Here is a 20,569-nt window from a genome sequence, read left to right as displayed (position 1 = left end):
CTTGGGGAACTGGGCATCTGGCAACTATTTCTAAAGCATATCTGGCATTTATCACATACTGAAGTTATATCTTTAATAACAGTATCACCTATTCGGTCTGCTTGCTTACAATGCAATGGCATTTAAATCACAGGAAAGTAGTAAGAACCCAGTTCCTTCTGCACTCAAAAGAGGGGGAAAAAAACCAAGACAGGAAACATTTACATAGTTAACCCAAACACGCATGACCTGTAATTATGTGGGCTTAGTTCAGGACTACGTATATTCCACTTCCTTTTCTGATAATTTAAAATACTGAAATCTTAGGACTAATGTGAGGCAAACTATCTACCTAAACTGCATAAAGAAAAATATGGATCTGGCATCTTATGGCATTGATCAGGGCCACTTCTAACACCTCCTAGTATCTCCTCTAGGAGCACAATCAGTTTTATCTCGTCTAAACACATTTGCCTTAAAGGTTGGTTAGGTGACATTCAAGATGCTGCTATAACTTGCAAGCTGAGATAGGCATGTTGTTATTGACTTTTAAAATACTTTCTATTCCTGTTCCCTTCCTGCCTGTGCAACTCTGTGAGTAGACAAATCCTAAGAAGAAGGTTTATCCAAGATTTATAAATAAGATTATGATCTGTCCTCAAATTAATGAAATTATATAATGTTTTAACCAACTAGTATTTTCCTTTCCTCTTTTTAGAACACCCACAGTATATTAAATACTTTTTTTTTCATTTCAGACACATTTATTATGTGCAGCAGCAATTATTTCTCATTGCTGTTACAAAATATCTATTCGTCCCTTTCACTGGAAGAATGAGACAGTACAAATGCATCATCACTCTGTCTCAATCTGCCTCTTGCTCATATCAGACCTTGCTCTTTACATATTTATTGGTTTTGGTGAGCTATTGTGTGTTCATTAGGTGGAAGTAGTGAATACAATTTTTTTCCACAAGAATTAATGTTCTGCAATTTTCCCGATTATTTCCATTTTCTCATCTTGAAAAAAGGGAAGGTATCTCATGACAGACAAAGAACAGGTAAAATTCAAAAATTCCTTGATACCGTATGAGATAGAAGAATCTATTCAGTTATTTTACTTGTACCTGTCTGCATATATCTTGGGAGTCCTAGTTAAATTGACTATATGGGCTGTCATATTTCTGTTTCATTGTCCTACAGTCATATTTCTGTTTAATAAACTGGGAAACTGAATTTAAAGGTATTTCTGTAATCATTCTTAGTTTAGTTCTCTATCCAAATTATAGTTAGTAAATACAGAACATGAAATCTGTATACAGAGGTAATTGCCAAAAATATGAAAATTTCTACATGTGTCAGAGAAAATGTCTACTGTAAGTCAGTATAGTGTGTAAAATACAGGCTGGAGAGGGAGTGTTCATATAATGCAGAAGACTTTGAGGAGGGTTGAGAAGTAGGCCAAAAGGAAGGAAGGGCATCATTAGGCATTAAAAAGAGTAAGTATAGTGAGTCAAACAAAAGAAATAAAATACATCGTTTTGGGTTCTTTTCCTGAATTCTTCAAGTTATCATCATTTTGTCAAGAAACAGACAGGTAATTCATTTTTTTCCATTAAAATGTGCCATCTGTGTGGAAAACACAGTAATTCTATTTAGTGAATTTCTAGGTGATAGCATGTGTTTGTTATCCTCAACCTACCTAATTACTACCAATTATAAAACATCCTTTTCCCAGTTAGCTTATGTATTTCAGGAGACTGCAGTACATACTTGTGCATACAATATTTGCAGTGTATAGGTTGAGTGATTCTGTGCATCTCTTTCTCAGCCACTCATTAAGCTGTTAATTTGGAATTTAAATACATGTTTGGATTCTGAACACAGAACTTGTCTGAATTTAGGACAAATATGTCATGACTAAGCTTTGTTTTCTGCAGGAATGATCCCAGTGCTTATCCCGCCAGCACTGCTTTGCCTCAGGTCTATTATATGTGTCTGCAAAGGTGATATATTTTTTTCTGAACAGCCTCCTTGTGCAGGGAACATTTTTAACTGGCAGAGAGATTGTTCCCTTCTTCCCTCAGTATTTCGAGGTTGTCTGGGAGTTAGTCCTAAGGCAATACTTTGAAGAACTGCAAAGCAGGCACAGGATCTAGTCCAAGTTACACCATGAGGACTGAAAGTCACTGAGAACTGTACTTCACTTCTACTATCTAGAAAATGGATATGGCAGTTGGTGATGCCAGTCGTCTTAGAAATATTTTGAAGTTAAAATAGTGATTATTTGTAAAACACTTTTGACACCTTCCTATGAAAGGTACTGCTTATGGTTTACTTTAATGGTTTTGGCTAACTTACCGTCTTTTAGAGAAGCTGCTTATTTTCTTTGTCCAAAGCAGATGGAATCCCTGCACACTATGTATATGAGCACCAAAAAAAATGAAAGGAAGTGAACACATTCGATGGGATTTGACATGGTCCAAGCGTGATTACAAATTTATAATCCACTTGGGGGACTTTGCTGATTTCTTAAGCAGCTTGAGTGGTTTATGAACAGCATGCAATTTCATTGTGAATGTCAGATGAATGCTAGATGAATGCTTTAAGCAAAATTTATGCTGTCTTAGGTCGATTTATTTAACCCATTGAAATGTTTTTATACTCTGTTTTATGGTTTACATTACTAACTATAGTATATACATTCCCTTTCCTGACAGATTGACAACATACCTATTAAATTAAATGCTGCAGCTATTTTAAGAGAGGGTGCCCTCTATCAGCGGAAAATGGAACAGGAGCTCAAGAGGTATAATCATGCTTCTTTCTCAGATTACTTTTCACATCCCTGGATATAGAATAATTAACCACATTAAAAATAATTAAGTAAATTCCAGGTAAACTAAAATAATGGATCTGCTGTAAGATATTAGGTAGCTATTCTATAAACACAGTTGACAAATAAAGGGAAAAGTGGACTGAAATGAAAGTCTACTTAAAGTCATTGTTTTACTGTAGATGCTCTACAGTGTGACTGTGTTCTGATTTAGCACTCTGGCTAGTGTCCACTTGCAAAGTCCAATAAAGATCACTTGTTATATTTATTCCAATTCTCCAGAATAAATAATGACCCAAATACACATCTATTTCTGTGTCCATTATAAAAGATGCATATATATTAAGCCAAATAATTTCATATACCTCCATTTTCTTCAATGGTTTGTGGTCAACTACATGCCAAATTTGATACTTAAACAACTTGTTTATATGTATATATAAATACCTGTCCATTTCTATCGCAGTAAGATATGGAGGACTAAGAGTGCACTGCTCCACAAGGCAAGATGAGCCAGGAGCTGAGGGTGGCAGCAAGGCATGTAGGGACAATATCCTCACTGACAGTAGCTCCGTTCCATAGAACCCTGGCAAGGCAGCGGAGCGGATCCAGTGACAGACAGCAGGGTCAGCGAATGGTCCAGTGATTGCTAGATGAGTCCGTCGTGATGAGTCAGGGCTGAGGTCAAGCCAGGAAACCAAGTCAACAAGGCAGGGTCAACAAGGTACCAGGCTGGGTGCAAGCATACCTCCAGCGCAGCTTAGGCAAGGACAAAGGCTGTTAACATCAGCTTAAAAACATCAGCCAGTGGACGTTAACTAGGGAGAGGGTGACTCCTGAATGGCCACTGCAGGTTGTATTCGATAACAAGAATTACAGAACATTTTCAGTAATAATTTTAACAAAGGTAAAACCTATATCATGTCATCTTGATTTAGTAGTATTTCTAATCCACCTGACTTAGGAGGCTAAGCACTAAATACTGTTAGCATTTTAAGTCCCGGAATGACTGCCTAAGGTTGGATTTGGTCTTTGGACCTAGCAAATTTTGGTATATGGATCAGGATTTTAGCAGTAAGATATTATGCATCACTCAGCTTCTGTTCTCAGCTATGTATGTATATCAAGGTTCTTTTATATATTACATATGATACTGTTCACTTTATCTGGCAGAATTTTGTTCCACTCAGCAAAGGAATAGATTTTCCCTGTAACTTAACACTATTTTATATTGAGTTTTAATCTTCAGCTGCATTTAACACACAATTTATATATATATATATATATATATATATATGCATTGAGGAGCAGCAGTAAGGTGCAACTCACAGCATTTTTGTGTCTCTGCTCTAATTCTTGGTTCATTCAATCCTCTGCTGCAGGACTTTGATGGGCCTGCCGCAGAGCTTTGCTATGCTTTTCTCTCTCAGCCGAGCACAAAAAATAAGAATGTGGTTTTGCTTAATAACTGAATATTTCTTTTCTTCATTACAGTAATATTATTTAATTGGCAAAATACAAAGTAGAAATAGAATTAAGCAGAAAAGTTTTTAGTACTCTGTGTTAAAGTGGCCAAGAAGATTGCCAAAGAGAAAAGGTATATTTGTTCTTTCTACCTCTAAGCAAAGTAAGCCTCTGGGAAAATGTACATACCTTCAGCCTCATTCTCCTTGCTCCTTAGGAGAATCCATATGCAGCTAAAGTTTGTTTGCCCTCTCTTGGGGCTTTGTTTTACTGAAAACTTTCAGGTCCATGCCCTCAGGCACTTCCTTCCAGCCTGGCTTTCTCAGGCTTTCCACATAGTAGGAACACCTCTTAGACTGGAGTTAAAATATATCTGTCAAATGACTTTGCGATGACTGCCTTTCTTCTCTGTGGAGATCAAATACCTTATATCACAACAAACTACTAGAAATGTTTTACGAACCAAGGCAGGGCTGCAGAGCCAGATCCCTAGAATAGTATACTCTTTCTTCTCTCTTGCAGAATTGAAAATTTGCTACGAGGGGCTGGGGACCCATCTGAATTCTTGGAATGGCAAAAACAGATGCGTGGAAAAGATTTGGAAGAGCAGCTGACTGAAATAGAGTGTAGGAGGCTTCAAGGGAAACTGAGTCATGAAGAGGCAGTTCTAGCCCATCGGAATGTAACTCAAGAAAATAAAAAGAAAGCTGATCTAATGAGAGAAGAGGTAATACATACAGCGTTGCTCGAATTCTGCTTACATTCAATCAGTGCAAAACATACCACAGATGATACCTACTATAAGAAGGTGTAAAAGTTCTATACAGTGTCTTTACTCACTGGAGTCTGCAAACAATGGAAAAACAGTGTTATAACTTCCAGACACAGCAATGCTTATACATTAAAGTACTTCTTACAAGTGTTTGATTTGACTGATAACACTTACAAAGTAAATTGAATAAAACAGAAGCTTAAAGCATTCTCCCCTACATTCATGTCATTATGCGTATCCTTTTTGAACAGATACTGAGATACTAAGCACCATTTGCAATGAAATCACCAATATATAACTAATTTCATTATCTTGTTAAAATGAGAGCCACAAATATGAAAGAATTTGTTTTCTTAAACTGATATAATTCAATTTACTTCATATTATCTGATATGCCTAGATCTCTCTTAGGGGAAAATTCAGGCAGAGAACCCTCTTTGGATCTATACATATGGAAAACTGAATATTTATGCCAAGAAGTATTTTCACACATTTTCCAATCTGGCAAATTACAGTTTCCCAAAAACATTGCTAGATCTTTTCATTTTTTTCCCAAACTCACATTACATTTTTCCAGTGCTTTTCCTATAAACTAAACAAGTGATCAAGAAATAACTAATACTATAGATTTTAAATTTTTCATAGTCACTATCACAGGCTTTTCTGTTAACCCAGTTTGCTGCTACGCCCTGTAGGCCAGCCAGTACTTTTCTCTTGGCCAACTCTCACAGATGTCTCTGCAGCATCTCAGCAACTTAAGATGCAACCACAAATGTACAAGATTTTCATAAAGGCCATGCTGCAAAAGGGAAACTTGCTTAATGAGTTCCTTCTCTGTCCTTTAAAAAAATCTTTCAACCTTTTTTGGCATTGAGTCTTCATGTCTGTTTAGACAGGCTGCAGCAAGAACTTAAAGCGAACCTTACTATGTGTAACTGAGCATAGCATGTTTGCTCACACTCATTCCAAAATTATTCTAATTTTTCACCTCACTTTCAGAGCATAAGTGTTTTATTGGTTAACAGAAATGCCCCAATATGTATAGATTTGGGGATGCGCAAATCAGACTTGCTCTAACCTGACCAGTTCCAGGCAGCTCCCTTCACTTGCCAACAGATGCCAGCAGGGCACTTCATCCATATGGAGATCTCCAGAAGTACTGAGCACCGGTTCCCCATTCACCAACAGCTCAGCTGTCATGTCGACCCTCCTCCTTCTTTTAAAACTCTAGTCTTCTATCTAACCCATTAAGTACAGTAAGGAATGTAGTCTGGGAAAATCCAGTTTCCTGCTTCCTGTTCATTTCCGCTGACAAAGAAAGGAACATGATAGCCAAAAGTAGCCTTGCTGTATGTTACAGAGGTATGACTTAGGCCCAAGAAGATCCTGCAGGCACATAACCAGCTGTGTATTAGATTGGCACTCTTCTTGGTATCTCACAACCAGATCCAGAGATGGCTTTTTTTGTCTGCTTTTAGAAACATGCGGGAGAGAATCCTGGAAAATAGCAGTGCAAATGTTATGGAGGGCTGTTGTGGGTAAATAAAACATAGAGAGGGGAGCATAAATCTGGGTCTCTATGTTGTCCCCAGCCCATGTCCTTTGCTACTTTTGTGGATGATGTAATACTTTGAATCCATTTGTCCTTGTACTACTTCAATGATTTGAGACACTCAGATCACCAGTTATCAGGAATTTTATTCACCTGTTTGTTTGGGATTTAGAAAGCAGAGCTGATGCACCAGTATGCAGAGAAACGTCTACAGGAACAGAAAGAAATGAGAGAGCTGGTCGAGCAGGTCGTGGAAGGACACAAGAATGCAAAGCAAGCAAAAGTAAAGCTCCAGAAATACAAACAGCAGATAGGTATTTACATATTGCCAGAAAAATGAGGGATGGTGCCAAATGTCCCCAAATTACTTTATCTTTATTTTATTGGGCCAATTACAATTTTTACATAAAGGAAAGGGAAGTTGAGGGAAAGATCCGGGCTATACATTTCCATGAATGCATTAATATGAATTCCAGGAATAAGTTGGTCATGGGTAGATCAGAAATTCTAAGCTACTGGTCATGGGAATTACTCTTTGTTTAAAAGGGAGAAATACAGCACTAATGTTCTGCAACTAGTTTCCCTTCCATCTAAAAGCAGCATATATGTGAATTACTGTACTTTTTGTCAAGTCAAGTTATGAAGCTCAGATTCTTGTGATTCATATCATTAATAGAGGATTTGCCTAGCAACCACTGTGAAAGAATCATGGCTCAAGATTATTGTCTTCTCCAGAGAAGACGACTGTAGCTAAGGAAAGAAAAGCTATCTATCTCCTAGAAGGACAGTATCACAAGGGAGAAAGATGTACCCCCTCCAAGACAGACCAGTTGTTAGGATGAAGGGAAATAATGTTACTCATCCTCCATTATTCTTCAAGAAAATTCTCCAGTTAATGCATTAGCTAATGAAGTCCAGGGAGAAGGCTGTTCTGACTGGCATGGCTGTACGTATTCCAATGCAACGCCGTGTTAACATCTACTGTAGAACAGGCTACCTCTAGTTGTGCATATTTTGGTGAGCAGACTTCTCTGCTTGTGTGTCTCCATACTTGTATCAATAAGGGTTGAGGGGGGCAGAGGGTGTTAGCCACTCTGAAATGGCCTAGCAAAGCCTGCCAGCCTTTGCAATTCAATGATTTTTACCATCTATATAGCTTGAAAAACTATGAATATTTGCTATTGTATGATACCGTTTTATTAAATAACGAAACAGTATGCACTAATTAGAACAGAAATTACAAAGCAGTAATTCAAAGTGTCTACTTTATGTATATATACAGTATGTTTATGTGTTGAATAGAATGATAGATAGTGGAGGTGGGAAGTACTCATTTGTTTCTCTAATCATTCCTCCCACCAATGCCAGACTGTTCCCTCAAGTACCTTTAGATCAGTATTATTAACGTTATTCACAAATGCATATGAATTTTCCTCCAGATGGACTACTTGTTAAAATATGCAGCCAGCTAACAGAGATGAGTTCTTTTCTTTCAGTTCAGGAAGTTTGTGAAGAAAATCGAGAACTTCTTCGGCAAGCTTTAGAAGAAGAGGAGGAGAAGCTAAGGAAAAGATATGAACTAATTCAACAAATACGAGCTATTGAGTCTTTACCAAGCCTCAGACACAAGTTCGTTGATTTAACTGAGGTAAGCTCAAAAGGAAAAACTACTGGTTTTACATAAATGTATATCGTATGTGTTTCACACATTCAAAGGAATTGTGTACTGTATGCAGATATATTGCAGTCTGGATGCATAGCATTAAGTACAGTGACCCCATGACACAAAGGTTAGATCTGAACTGGAACTTTCACAAAGTTTATAAAATGAAAATTTTACCAGGAAGAATATTCTGATGGTAAGTGAAATCTTAGCCCCCTTGAACTTTCTTTGAATTTTGGCAATAGGATCTGGGTTTCCTGTTGTCTTTCAAAAAGAGACTGGCAAGTGATTACAACATGTTCTATCCATCTTCACAAATTCACAGATTTGTCAGTCCTGGGTAAGGACTGAATGAACACAAAGTTTGGACTGATGTTCAGTTGTTCATATTGCAGTGGTGATTGCCATGGTGATTAGCAAAATTAATTTCCTTTGCTTTCAAATCTGTCAACTTTCAGGTACGTGAGAGAGACTGTCCAGAGAATCCAAAACTTGCTGAGCTGCTATGCATTTACTATGCAAATAACTTGTGTGTGTGTGGTTACGTCTACAGTAAATGCATCCCAAACTTCTTGAACTTACTGTTGATACACAAGTGAGATTGCCTGAGATTGGGCTTTGCATTGTCCACTTTTGCAGAATTTCCAGGCTTAGGCAGCATCCGGAAATCTGTTATCTTACCACTAAATCAGAAGCAGAGTAGCTGAAAATACTCTTCCATTTGTCTTATCCACACTGAAAGAAGAATAACATAGCATAATATAAAATTGCACTATCAATTTTAAATATAATCCTTTTGGGTTTTTTCTTTCCTTTCATGAGTATTCAGATGAAGATCACAAATTAAAAAACATCCATGGCTATTGTGCAGAAACCATACAGAAGGACTGGTCTCCCTTCCATGGGGATGTTGGAACAGTCAGTATGATGCTTTGGTTTTATCTCCTGCTCCTCTGAATAGAACTGAGCCATTCATTGCTTCCAAACCTACCTACTGTCTTTGCAACCACCAGATAAATCCTCCATCTCATTTATCAGATTTTAGAACACATTTAATCTTAAAGTGTGAAATAAGTGAACAAGAATAAATTCAGCTCCCCAGATGTCCCATCCTCCTTTACTCTCTTTGGTTGCCTTTATGGCTGTTGCCATCACTTCTCCCCTTCTTTTCCAGCCAAAGAAGGCAATTCTCCTTTTTCAAACCCAGACTTACTCCACCCATTTGTGGAGAAATACTGAACCACAAATGAAAAAGCAGGGAAAAAAGTGAAGAGTACAAAGAATTATTGTACACCACAGATACTGTAAACTGTCTGCATGGAAATGCCAAGAGGTACTCCAATCTATAGGTCTTTTACTGCTTCCAATAGAGTTGCACATGGTGTCAACCCAAAATGAAGCCCTTAGCTGGTCTCACTGCACATTTGTTACCCATATGATTCAGTCACAAGATGTAGGCTGCAAAGACACAATGGTATGATGTAGTCGGATGTGGAAATGTCATTACTTCTTCAATCACAACTTCTGTAAAACGGTGCAGGCTCTCATTCAGGAAAATGAAGGTGACTGGAAGTCAGTACTTCCTTATTTTTGAACCTAGTTCATTTCATTGCCACTTACAGTGGCTGTTGACCCCTCATGTAGTGCTTCCACTGAAATACTGTTTGTTTCTAAGTACAGAATATGGCTTTAAATACATTTCCCCATCTAGCTCATCTCAAAAGACAAAGCAGAAAAATACAGCAGGTTTCAAGTCATATATGAAAAATTCATTCAAAATTCAAGCTTATCCTATTGTGTAAGGTTACTAGAAGTGTAAGGTTGCTGAAAATGGAGTGGCCATACAGGTCATATTGCAAGTACAAGAGAATGGACCTGAATGATATGGATGGACTGTTAGATGGATAAGGAATTAGCTGGATGGCCGCATCCAAAGAGTTACAGTCAATGGCTCAATGTCCAAGTGGAAACCAGTAATGAGTGGTATCCCTCAAGGGTCTGTACTGGGACCGATACTATTTAATATCTTCCCTAATGACATAGATAGTGGGATTAAATGCACCCTCAGCAAGTTTGTGGATGACACCAAGCTGGGTGGTGCAGGTGATACACTCGAGGAAAAGGACCTTGACAGGCTTGAGAAGCGTGCCCATGTGAACCATTTGAAGTTCAGCAAGGCCAAGTGCAAGGTCCTGCACCTGGGCCAGGGCAATCCCCAATATCAATACAGACTGGGGATGAATTGATTGAGAATACCCCTGCAGAGAAGGACTTGGGATATCGGTAGATGAAAAATTTGATATGAGCTGGCAATGCACACTTGCAGCCCTGAAAGCTCATCATATCCTGGGCTGCACACTTCTTTTAAGCGTGACCAGGAGGTCAAGGGAGGTGATATTCCCCCTCTGCTCTGCTCTGGTGAGACCTCACCTGGAGTACTGCATCCAGCTCTGGGGTCCCCAGCACAAGAAAGGCATGGACCTGTTGGAACAAGTCCAGAGGAGGGCCACAAAAATGATCAGAGAGAGGAACACCTCTCCTATGAAGAAAGACGGAGAGAGTTGAGGTTGTTCAGCCTGGAGAAGAGCAGGCTCCATGGAGACCTTATTGCAGCTTTTCTGTATATAAAGGGACTTATAAGAGAAAGATGTTTTACCAAGGCCTGTAATGATAGGACAAGGGGCAATGGTTTGAAACTGAAAGAGGGTAGATTTAAGTTGGACGTAAGGAAGAAATTTTTTACAATATGAGGGTGGCGAGGCACTGGAACAGGTTGCCCAGGGAAGCTGTGGATGCCCCCTCCCTGGAAGTGTTCAAGGCCAGGCTGGATGGGGCTTTGAGCAACCTGGCCTAGTGGAAGGTGTCCCTGCCCATGGCAGGGGGGGGTTGGACTAGATGATCTTTAAGGTCCCTTCCAACCCAAACCATTCTATGATTCTATATCTCAACTTCACAGTTCCCTTATACTCACTATTACAATAGCACTCTGAGTGAATTAGCACACTTTTGGTGATAGCTTGCGTGCTTTTTTCTTTCTACAAAAGGCTTTTTCAGACTTAGTGAAATTAAGTATGTGTCCATAAAATTCTCATTCATTCTCATAATTTTTAGAGTACCCAGTTCTTCCCTTGATGGCACTTAAGTTGCTTGAACACCAGCATTATCTACTGTACAAGTGTAGGACTTCTCATATTTTAGAAACCACTTCACTGTCTTCACTGAATATTTTTGAAATGCAGGCACTCAAAATATTCAGCCCCTACCATTCTATGTTCGTATGTAATTCTCTTTCCTAGACCTTTTCAGTGTCTGCTTGCCATGCTCAAACACTACCACTGGTATATATGCCCTGTTGCAAAACATTTTCCTTTCACTTCCTGTGAATACAACTTGATGGTCATTGACTAGTTTAAATTAGAAGCAAGGTATTATAGCACTTGCTATTTGCAAATTCACTCTAAATTGAAATTTGAGAAGTAGATAAATTATCATTTAGTGTTTCAGTAACCTATGGTAGTACATATTTTTCAAAGAGATGCAAAAATAAAGACTGCTTAATATTGGACTCTTTTATCAACCTTCTACTGATGCTTCTGGTGACCATTGTTTAGGTCATGTTTGGTACACAGGAAGAGCATGGAAGCAGAAACCACTGAGCCAAAATTGAAGACTCAGGTGAAAAAACAGTGGTGATCTTTTCTTACTGACTCAACTTTTGAAGCTTTACAAAGAGAAGCTATGGGGACCAAAACTGCAGGAGAGACTCTTGGAAATCTTGGAGGAGTCCCCAGGGATGGCCACCCAAGACATGTTCTCCTTCACTAACAAGCTTGTATCATTGTATTCTCCAGACTAACTCAATAATAATACCTCTTGAGCACCAATGTTGTAGCAGCAGAGAGCCAAGCCTGGTTATTTGTTGTACTCTGTTTTGTGGTTTTGTTGCCCCTGTCCGCCCGCCCCTGCCCACCTTACTGTTTTCTTCATCTCTCTTGGCTTTCCCCCCTATTTCATGCACCCACTGCTCTGAACAGCCAGAGAATGGTCACTGGAGGACGAGTACCTGACTAGACTGCCTGGATGGCCTCCCAGACCAGAGAAGAGTGACTGGACCCAGGTCAATTCTTGCAGCCCAACGACAATCTGAGCATCTATCTATGACAGAGCATCCTTCTCTTTTCCTGTTTGGTTTTTGTTCCTTCCCCTTCATGTTCTGTTTTGTGAAAAGCTCAAAAGCAGAACGGCAACTACTATTCTGTCAACAATTTGCTCAGTATTCAATACAAGGGCTTTTTTTTTCTGCTAAAAAGGACTGCTTGAAAAAAATGAAGGCTCTTTAACTGAATGATTTATCTCCATTAAAAGGATTTTAATGAGTTTCACTTACATATGTTTATCATTACCACTTAATTTCAGTTCAAGAAATACAATTTGGAGGAGTGGTTGTTCTTTTGCATTCCACACCCCCACCGTCACTAGTTCTATGGAACTAAGTAGAGCAAGGTCTTTGCAATTAAAATCCTAACCAGTGTTTCGCTCTTTGTGTTATACAACTGTATAGCAAGAGTCAGGTTAGCACCTTGACTTCCTGCACCCATATATTCTATGATAACATGCCATGGTACAAGATACATACCAAAGACATATACCAAAACTGTGTTAAGATACACAGAAGAATATTAGCTGGTGTGAAATGGATTACAGTTTGCCAAGTAAGCTACACAGAAGCTCAGTATTTGTGTGGGTTTATGCAAGTTTGCCATATATGCAGATGTATATATGTGTAGACATAGGGAAAGGAAGAGTATATGTAAGAGCAAGGGCTGAAAACTTCGAGTGTTCACAAATCTGTTTAGAAATGATGTTTGTATGCGAACTAAGGTGCAGAAGTTGCTCATTACATCTCCGAATCAGGCTCATTATCACTCTCATTGCAAAGTGGATTTTAAAAAACCTTCATTAAACATTCAGGTTTCAATATTTTAACTTTGGCTATTAAGATCTGAATTTCCTGGGTACAAAGCATTGTTTAGTCCTACTCTTTTCAGATAAAAATAGTAGATGCTATCATAGATCAAATCCATAATTTGGAAACAGATAAATACCAAAAAATGCATATTTTTTAGTGTAAAGTCTGTTCTGGTTTTACAAACTAAAAAATATGCTAGTTTACACATTTAAAAACTGCAAAAGTCTTATTAAAACTAAAAGATGTCAACTAAAATTTTTTTGGACAGTAAATACATTGTATTTATGACTAATCTACTGTATCTTTCAATGCTTTTTCATGAAATGTTTTATGAGCCTTGTGTTTTTACGCATACGAAAGGTAAGCTCTACACCTTAAAAAGAGCTTGTAAATAACAGTTAGGTTAGGGCCAACCCTATCTTTCTTGAAATCAAAATATATTCAGCATGATTTGGAACACAATCAAAATATTCTGGTTTTACTCATTTACTCTCCCCTTGGTATTTACAGTGTTATTTAAACCTATATTTCATGTTCTCTAGACTGGTGGCCATGGTTTAATTTGTGAAATGTCAATAGTGGAACTACGTGAACGCCTTGCTCTACTCAGAGAAGCACAGAAGGCAGCAGAGGAAGAGAAGAGAGACCAGATAATTCATGAAAAACAAGCTAAGGAACAACTTCTTCTAGACAAACTGGACCAGATTTCCCTGTTCAGAGCAGAACTTGGACGAGCAGCTGCTTTAAAGTCAGTATAAAACAGCATGTGACATTTAAGACATTGCAACTTTGTTAATATTTTGCTAGCCCCTTGAGGAGAAAAACAAGTAGAGAGCAAAATACTGCCCTTTTATATATCAGTATGACTTTTGTCAAGGATTACACTGGGGCTAGAATTTCCTTTTTATTGAAAATAATTTGCATGAGATTTAACAAATCTTTTTCATCATTTTGAATTTATAGTTGAAGACACTCTGCAGGCTCGTGTTGACAGTATTGCCCCAGGATTCAGAGCCAATATTATATATTGAGAAAGAAGTTCTGCCTTTCTTCTGTTCCTTTTCAGCTAATCAGAACTAACTGGATTTTATTAGAATCGTTCTAGCTTGCTACTCAAAGTGGTTTCTCATTTTCATCTACGCCAATCCGTTAGGGCTCTAGTTTGCTTCCTTGAACTTCATTTGTTATGTGAAAAGGCAGGCCTTATTTCAGAAGTTAAAAATATTTTAGGAAGGAGATTTTCTGATAACAATAATAAGTTATAAATTAAATATCTTAGAGCAGTAGATCAAAGAGAAAAATCTTTGCTTACAGGCTCTCTGATCAAATTTTGTATTCATTATTCATATTTATTATTCATTATCGTATTTATTATTCATTGTCATAAAGGATCCATAACCATCACAGATGCTTCACATATGCAGAAGGCAGGTCCCTTCCACAAAGACTTTAAAATCTAAGTTAAAGCTATTTACAAATAAAGCTGAGCAGGCAGCAAGCCTGTGTAAAAGTGTAAAATATGGCACACCTCTTGATCTTATGCCATTTTTACTGCATCTTGACTATTTTCCATTGTTTTCCTGCAAGTTGTCTTTCACCTTTTCCTTTTGTGAGTTTGAGAGGTTAGTCCTTGTCTTGCCATACTTATTTCGCAAACAGGCTGACATTCTGAAGACCTACTCTATCAGGCTAAAAACACGTCTTTAGACATATGTTAGATTTGTGTTTGTTGCTGACATACCAAAGGTGGCTTCTTAGAGTTAAATTCCTGTTATTAATTTATTATCCAGTTCTAAATCTCAATTACAGAAGGCAGTATTGATGTATTCATTTAACTAGTTTTTACTAGTCCCAGGTCTAATTTGGTTTGTTGATGATAGTTAATCTCCAAAGACTGGGGTTTCACTATGTTAGTACTTAAGAAGATAGTTTAATGAATTTAATGAATCAATAACTGCAGCTGCAGTGGATTGACTGCATAGATCACTGACCCTCTCTTCTATGGCATATATCGAGAAAAGATTTTAAGACTAAAGAACCTGAAATGGAGGTGGAGCTGGAAATAGACTCTCATTGCTAAACATCCACTGTTGTGAAAGCCCATGGGAGCAACTCAAGCCGCCGCTTTCCACTAGAGATGCAAACAAGGCATTAAGAACTTGTATACTACATAAAACCTGTTTCACTAGTAACTACTTAAAGAATCACTTGTTATGCTAGATGTGCAGTCTGCGAATTTTATACAGTGCTGGGTTTCTTTAAAATAGACTGTTTGGCTTCATTCAGACCTAAAACTGTTCTGATCCTGAAATAAGCTATGCTTGAATGAGAAGCTAACTTTGATTCACTTTTTGTCCTGACATTTGAAATGTTGTTAGAACAGACCAGCATGCCAAAGATGGTAGAATCCAAATGAAATTAAACACTTAATTTGCAAGCTTCTAGTCAGACTCATGATAAGTAATACAGTAATTTTAATGGAGCCCTGTTTGCTCTCCAAATAAAGAAAATATAAAGTTTCATTATAGATGTTACAAGACATTTCCTTTCATGGCTCCCAGGCAATCTATGTATGTAACTTAGAAGCATCTATTATAAGAGGCATCATCAAAGTATACCAGAAATGTTGTTCTTTGGGAGTGTATTTAATGCATTTTCATCTAGAATGCAAATCTATGGTGTTATTTCCGTTAATATAGAAGTATGGCATACTGGTCTGATTACAAATGCTAGACGCTTTGCTGCAGCTTTTATTTCTCTCTAAACAAACTACAGGCTTTGTGTGTTAAACCTGATTTACAAATCTTGAATCCTGAAATATCTGTCAGGTCAATGTGAGTGATTAATTGCTTGGGTTGTATTACTGATATGCTGCACAGGAGATATAAAAAGCAAATCTTTATGTTTACAGAATTAATTCATAATTATAGGGATAGAATAGCAAGTCTTACCAATAGTCTTCATAAAATAGCCTTTTGCATCAATATAAAATTACATGTTGTATCTTAAATTTTATTATGTTGACGGCTACTACTGCTAATCAGCTGAAGTATGGCAGCCAAGCTTTGCTAAACAAATGTGCTTTAGTTAGTGTCAGCTGGAGTTTAATTGGGTCCCTACCAAGCAGGTTCCTTTCAATATCATTTACAAACAGACATACATCAACACAAAAGAAGCACATTGAGCAAGCATATAATGAGCTATATTAAACAAAATAGGAAATAGAACATGAAAAATTACAGAAACATCAGCCTTTAATAGACTGTAAGCCGTGACATCCATCACAGCAGTGGCTTTGTGAGTGCTTGTTGAACACTTAAGAATCAATTCAGTATATACACAGGACGTCCCTTTAATTGCTAGAACTACACACAGTTTGAAAATCAGCAGTGGCATATGAAGACGGCAAACATTGGAGTTCTCGGCTTTCGAACATGAGCACCAAAAGATTTATGAGTGTTTGAACACATGCTAATGTACTAAAGTTATGTGCCTGTATACTTCAGGTACAATTCCCTTTCATTCCAGTGAGGCTACATCTATCACTCCAAGTAATTTAATGCACTAAGAATCAAGCAACAGATCAAACCTTTTGGTGCTGAGGCTCCCTCCATCCACATTATCTGTGGTTTAGGGGGGGTTTACTTTGGCTTGGATTTAGTCTGGTCTTGGGACTGCATGTTGTCACCATTCATGCGGTGTAAAGCTGTCCAGAGGAAAGTTATCTCACAAAAGTTCACATGCTCAATTCCTTGCTCCTCTGCAAGCCCGTCCAGTGAACACCACACTACCCTTTTACTTGTCTCTCATAAATTAGCACATCCATGTCCCCACCAGCCACTGCCACATATGTAAGGTACAGAGAAGCCAGCCTTATTTCTGGTTTTGCTCATGTTCCTGCCTTGTTTTCCTGCTCATTTTCAAGTGACAGGATGGTGCCTGCTGCCCGAGCCCCCTCCCCTCTCCCAGTCAGGGCAACATCCAGATGAAGGCAGCAGCTGCTCTTCCAGGGCGATGCTCTGAACTGACACTAATCCTCCTTGACTTCCTTGTATATGAGGAAGGCAAATCAGAAAATTGTTAGGAGGAACAAGATGCACAGACTGCCACCAACACAAAAGTTTAGCACATCCCCACCTCGCGCTGTGGTAGTGGTGTAGCACGCTGGGGTCTCGGTGCTGGATTACGAACGATGGTGTGTTTGCCAGGGTGGCAAAGCACTCTTTTCTCTTCCTGCCACTGCCAATGCTCAAACCCCTCCTTGACAAGGGGCACTGACTGCACACCAGGGTAACACCTCTCTCTTGGCCTGAACTGGGGAGGGGTGGGAATAGTGTGAGGACAGCCATGGCAGGAGGACAAGGGGGATGGCTGGTTACGAGGAAGGAGAGGAGAACAAGCAGAAGGGAGGGTTATGGAAGGATGACTGTGATGGTGCTTTCCAAGCAGAACAAGCTCCCTAAAGCAAGCATTCCCTGGAGTGTCCAGGTCTGACTTAGGGAGTCAAAGGCCTTCTGGGTGAGGAGCCCCATCCTCAAAAACCTGTAAGACAGACACCCTGGCAGCACAACCCTGTGATGCAGCCCACAACTGAGGGAACGGGCAGACAGCACATGGAGGTGGAAAGATGTAACAGGGGAACATGTGCCACGCTATCCCTATGTGTGGCTGTTGCTTCAGATCTTCAAAAACATAGCCTAGAATAATGAAAAAAAAATGAATAATTAGCAATATAAGGGTCTTTGGTACTTCATAATATTTGTGATTTCATTAATTTCACAAATTTCATAAACACTTAGAGTTCTGTATGTGTTTGCAATAAGGAAGTAAGATTTAGTTTCTCAGTCCCTATGGCTGGTAATGAGTTCTTCACTAGCATTGAAACGGAAGGAGGAAATTTATCAGCAATGATGGATCAGAAATTTAAATATGTGAAGAGAGGCTGTAAAGAAGACAGAGACAGGCTCTTCTCAGTGGTGACCAATGAGGGGACAAGAGGTACAAGAGGAAACACAGGAGGTTCCCTCTGAACATCAAGAAACACTTTTTTACTGTGAGTGTGACCAAGCACTGGCACAGGTTGCCCAGAGAGGCTGTGGAGTCTCCATCCTTGGAAATATTCGAAAGCCATCTGGACACAGTCGTGGGCAACTGGGCCTAGGTGACTCTGCCTGAGCAGGTGGGGGTGGACAAGATGACCTCCAGAGGTCCCTTCCAACATCAACCATTCTGTGAATGAACTTTGATTATACAACTTCATCATCTTTATTTCAAATGAGGAAAACCCCGTTATGAATAACAATCACTTCCACACCTAAAATTAGATGCTTAATAAGTAAATTGTTTTGGAATGGAGTCAGATTTTGAGTGCTTAAATCCCTCACGTTAGTACAAAATAATAATCAATCTAGTAGTGTAGTGTTCTTAAATGTCAAAATAATTACTCCCTTAACAGTTAGATACATTCATTTTCCTCACTGCAATAACTAAGAATTATATAGTGCAGGACAGAAAAAAGGCAGGGTACTGTGAAGGACAGACAGCCCTAGTGACTGAGACTGAGAGTATGAGGAAATTAAAAAAAAATTGTTTATTTCACTATAAGGCAATCGTACTTCTGCTTTTAAAAATATATTTGTGTTTATTGTGCAAGAGTCCATTTTGTATGGAAAGCTTATAAATACAGTCCTAGCTGCTTAAGTTGATATTTTGGTGCCTAGAATGGTCAAGTAGCCATTTTTACTCCATCTCTTACAAGTATTGAGTCAGTTGAGAGCTGTCATACATTTATCTCCTTATATTTTTGATGCACAGGTGGAGTTTGAAAATGTAAATGAAGAGCAAAACGTGGTTTTCAGGAGGGATCCTCTCTGCAAATCTTCAGATTCCCCATTTTTTAAACACAGCTGAGAAGACCTAATCCAACTGTTCCAAGTGTTTTCGCTTCCTACCGGAAAACCTTTAATGCTAAATTGCTGCTTCTCCAGTTATAGGCCAGATGACCTACTGGACCTAGAGTCCATTTGGCCAGGTGCTAAAACTGCAGGGCAGATAGTTAAATAATTACAAGGGATATGTAAATAATAAGACACTGGACTGCCAAACTCCATGACGAGTTTGTAAAATGCGAAGTAAAAAAATACTTACATATTTTTAAAATTCATTATATTCACTAAGGCAATCATTGAGACAACAAATATGGGATGACGACTGCGGTTTACGATGCCTGGAATATTATTTTAAGTAGAAAAACACATTTTACCCATCACTGATGAAATTGTTCTGTACTTCATCATAGTGAGCCACAATCTTTCTGCTGTTGACTGTACACATAGCTCACACAGAAAGTGAATAGAGAACAAAATCAGCGGTAGATAAAGAAATTTTCACTGTTTTCTTTTATATCCATATTCTGTTGAATCTTTCATTAATCCCTCACTGTTCCTTCTTTGAGTAGTTTATACGTACACCCCACACCACCACAAGCTTCCATAAGCACATTCAAGAATCTCATCTCATTCCTTAACACTAAAAGGTACTTTCCGACAAGGTCACTAAGCAAAAACTAGAGTTTGTTAAACCATTTCAAATACATAAGGACTTCAAAAATACTACAAATTTTTTCAAAGTCTTCGGTAGGGAAATATATTTTAAAGTATGGCAGACTCACAAAGGGATGGAAGGCTCTTGCCTGAGACCAAAAGAAAAGAAAATTAACAAATTCTCTTTTTGACCAAAGATTTGACATTACATTTCAGGACCTAGTATGATTCTTAAAGATTGGTTTTCATTCAAGGTGCTCATTCAATACCAGTAGCTAGTAAATAAACTTAGAAGTAAAATTAAAAAGGTTTCTGCATATTTTTTTCATAAATTATCATGTAATTTTCTATTGAATCTGGAGAGGATTTTTCTAACTATGTACTACTCCATTCTGACTGGCTGTTACCTTACTTCCTTAGGATATATCTGACATGGGGTGACAGAGAGCGTATCAGCTCTTTCTGTCTTGAGTCCTGAAAGTTCTCAACTGACCATCACAGAAAAACAGAATTTTAAAATTTATTTTTTTCATTCCTTCCCCTTTTTGAGTTTCTGTTATGATGGCATAACATGTTATGAGAAGAATGAACCTCATTTCATGTTATGGTGGCATCTGAAAATCTCTGGGATCGGCAGCTTTTTGGAATAGTGTAGATGACTGGCACATGACTTCATGTAGAAGAGGACTGAATATTAGCGTGAGGATAAGCAACTATTTACAATGTTAATTCAGAAGCAGCTGCTGCTGCTTCATGATGTTAAACCTCTTGCTGTATTTCCTGTAATTCTAT

General features: G+C 38.4%; 1 protein-coding gene across 1 annotated transcript in view; it reads left to right on the top strand.

The window, feature by feature from the left end:
* CFAP99 (cilia and flagella associated protein 99) overlaps positions 1-20,569 on the top strand; it is a gene marked incomplete at both ends in the record, with an annotated part of 61,246 nt that overhangs the window by 34,325 nt on the left and 6,352 nt on the right. Inside the window, 5 exons of the mRNA XM_082315914.1 lie at positions 2,700-2,788; positions 4,802-5,006; positions 6,776-6,917; positions 8,100-8,251; positions 13,778-13,983. Coding sequence (XP_082172040.1) covers positions 2,700-2,788; positions 4,802-5,006; positions 6,776-6,917; positions 8,100-8,251; positions 13,778-13,983 — 794 coding nt within the window. The remainder of the gene's footprint in view (positions 1-2,699; positions 2,789-4,801; positions 5,007-6,775; positions 6,918-8,099; positions 8,252-13,777; positions 13,984-20,569) is intronic.

Source organism: Platalea leucorodia, assembly GCF_965183815.1.
Source record: "Platalea leucorodia genome assembly, chromosome: 6".
NCBI lineage: Eukaryota > Metazoa > Chordata > Aves > Pelecaniformes > Threskiornithidae > Platalea > Platalea leucorodia.
The sequence above is the reverse complement of the archived record's forward strand: the minus strand, read 5'-3'. Positions and strand labels throughout refer to the sequence as shown.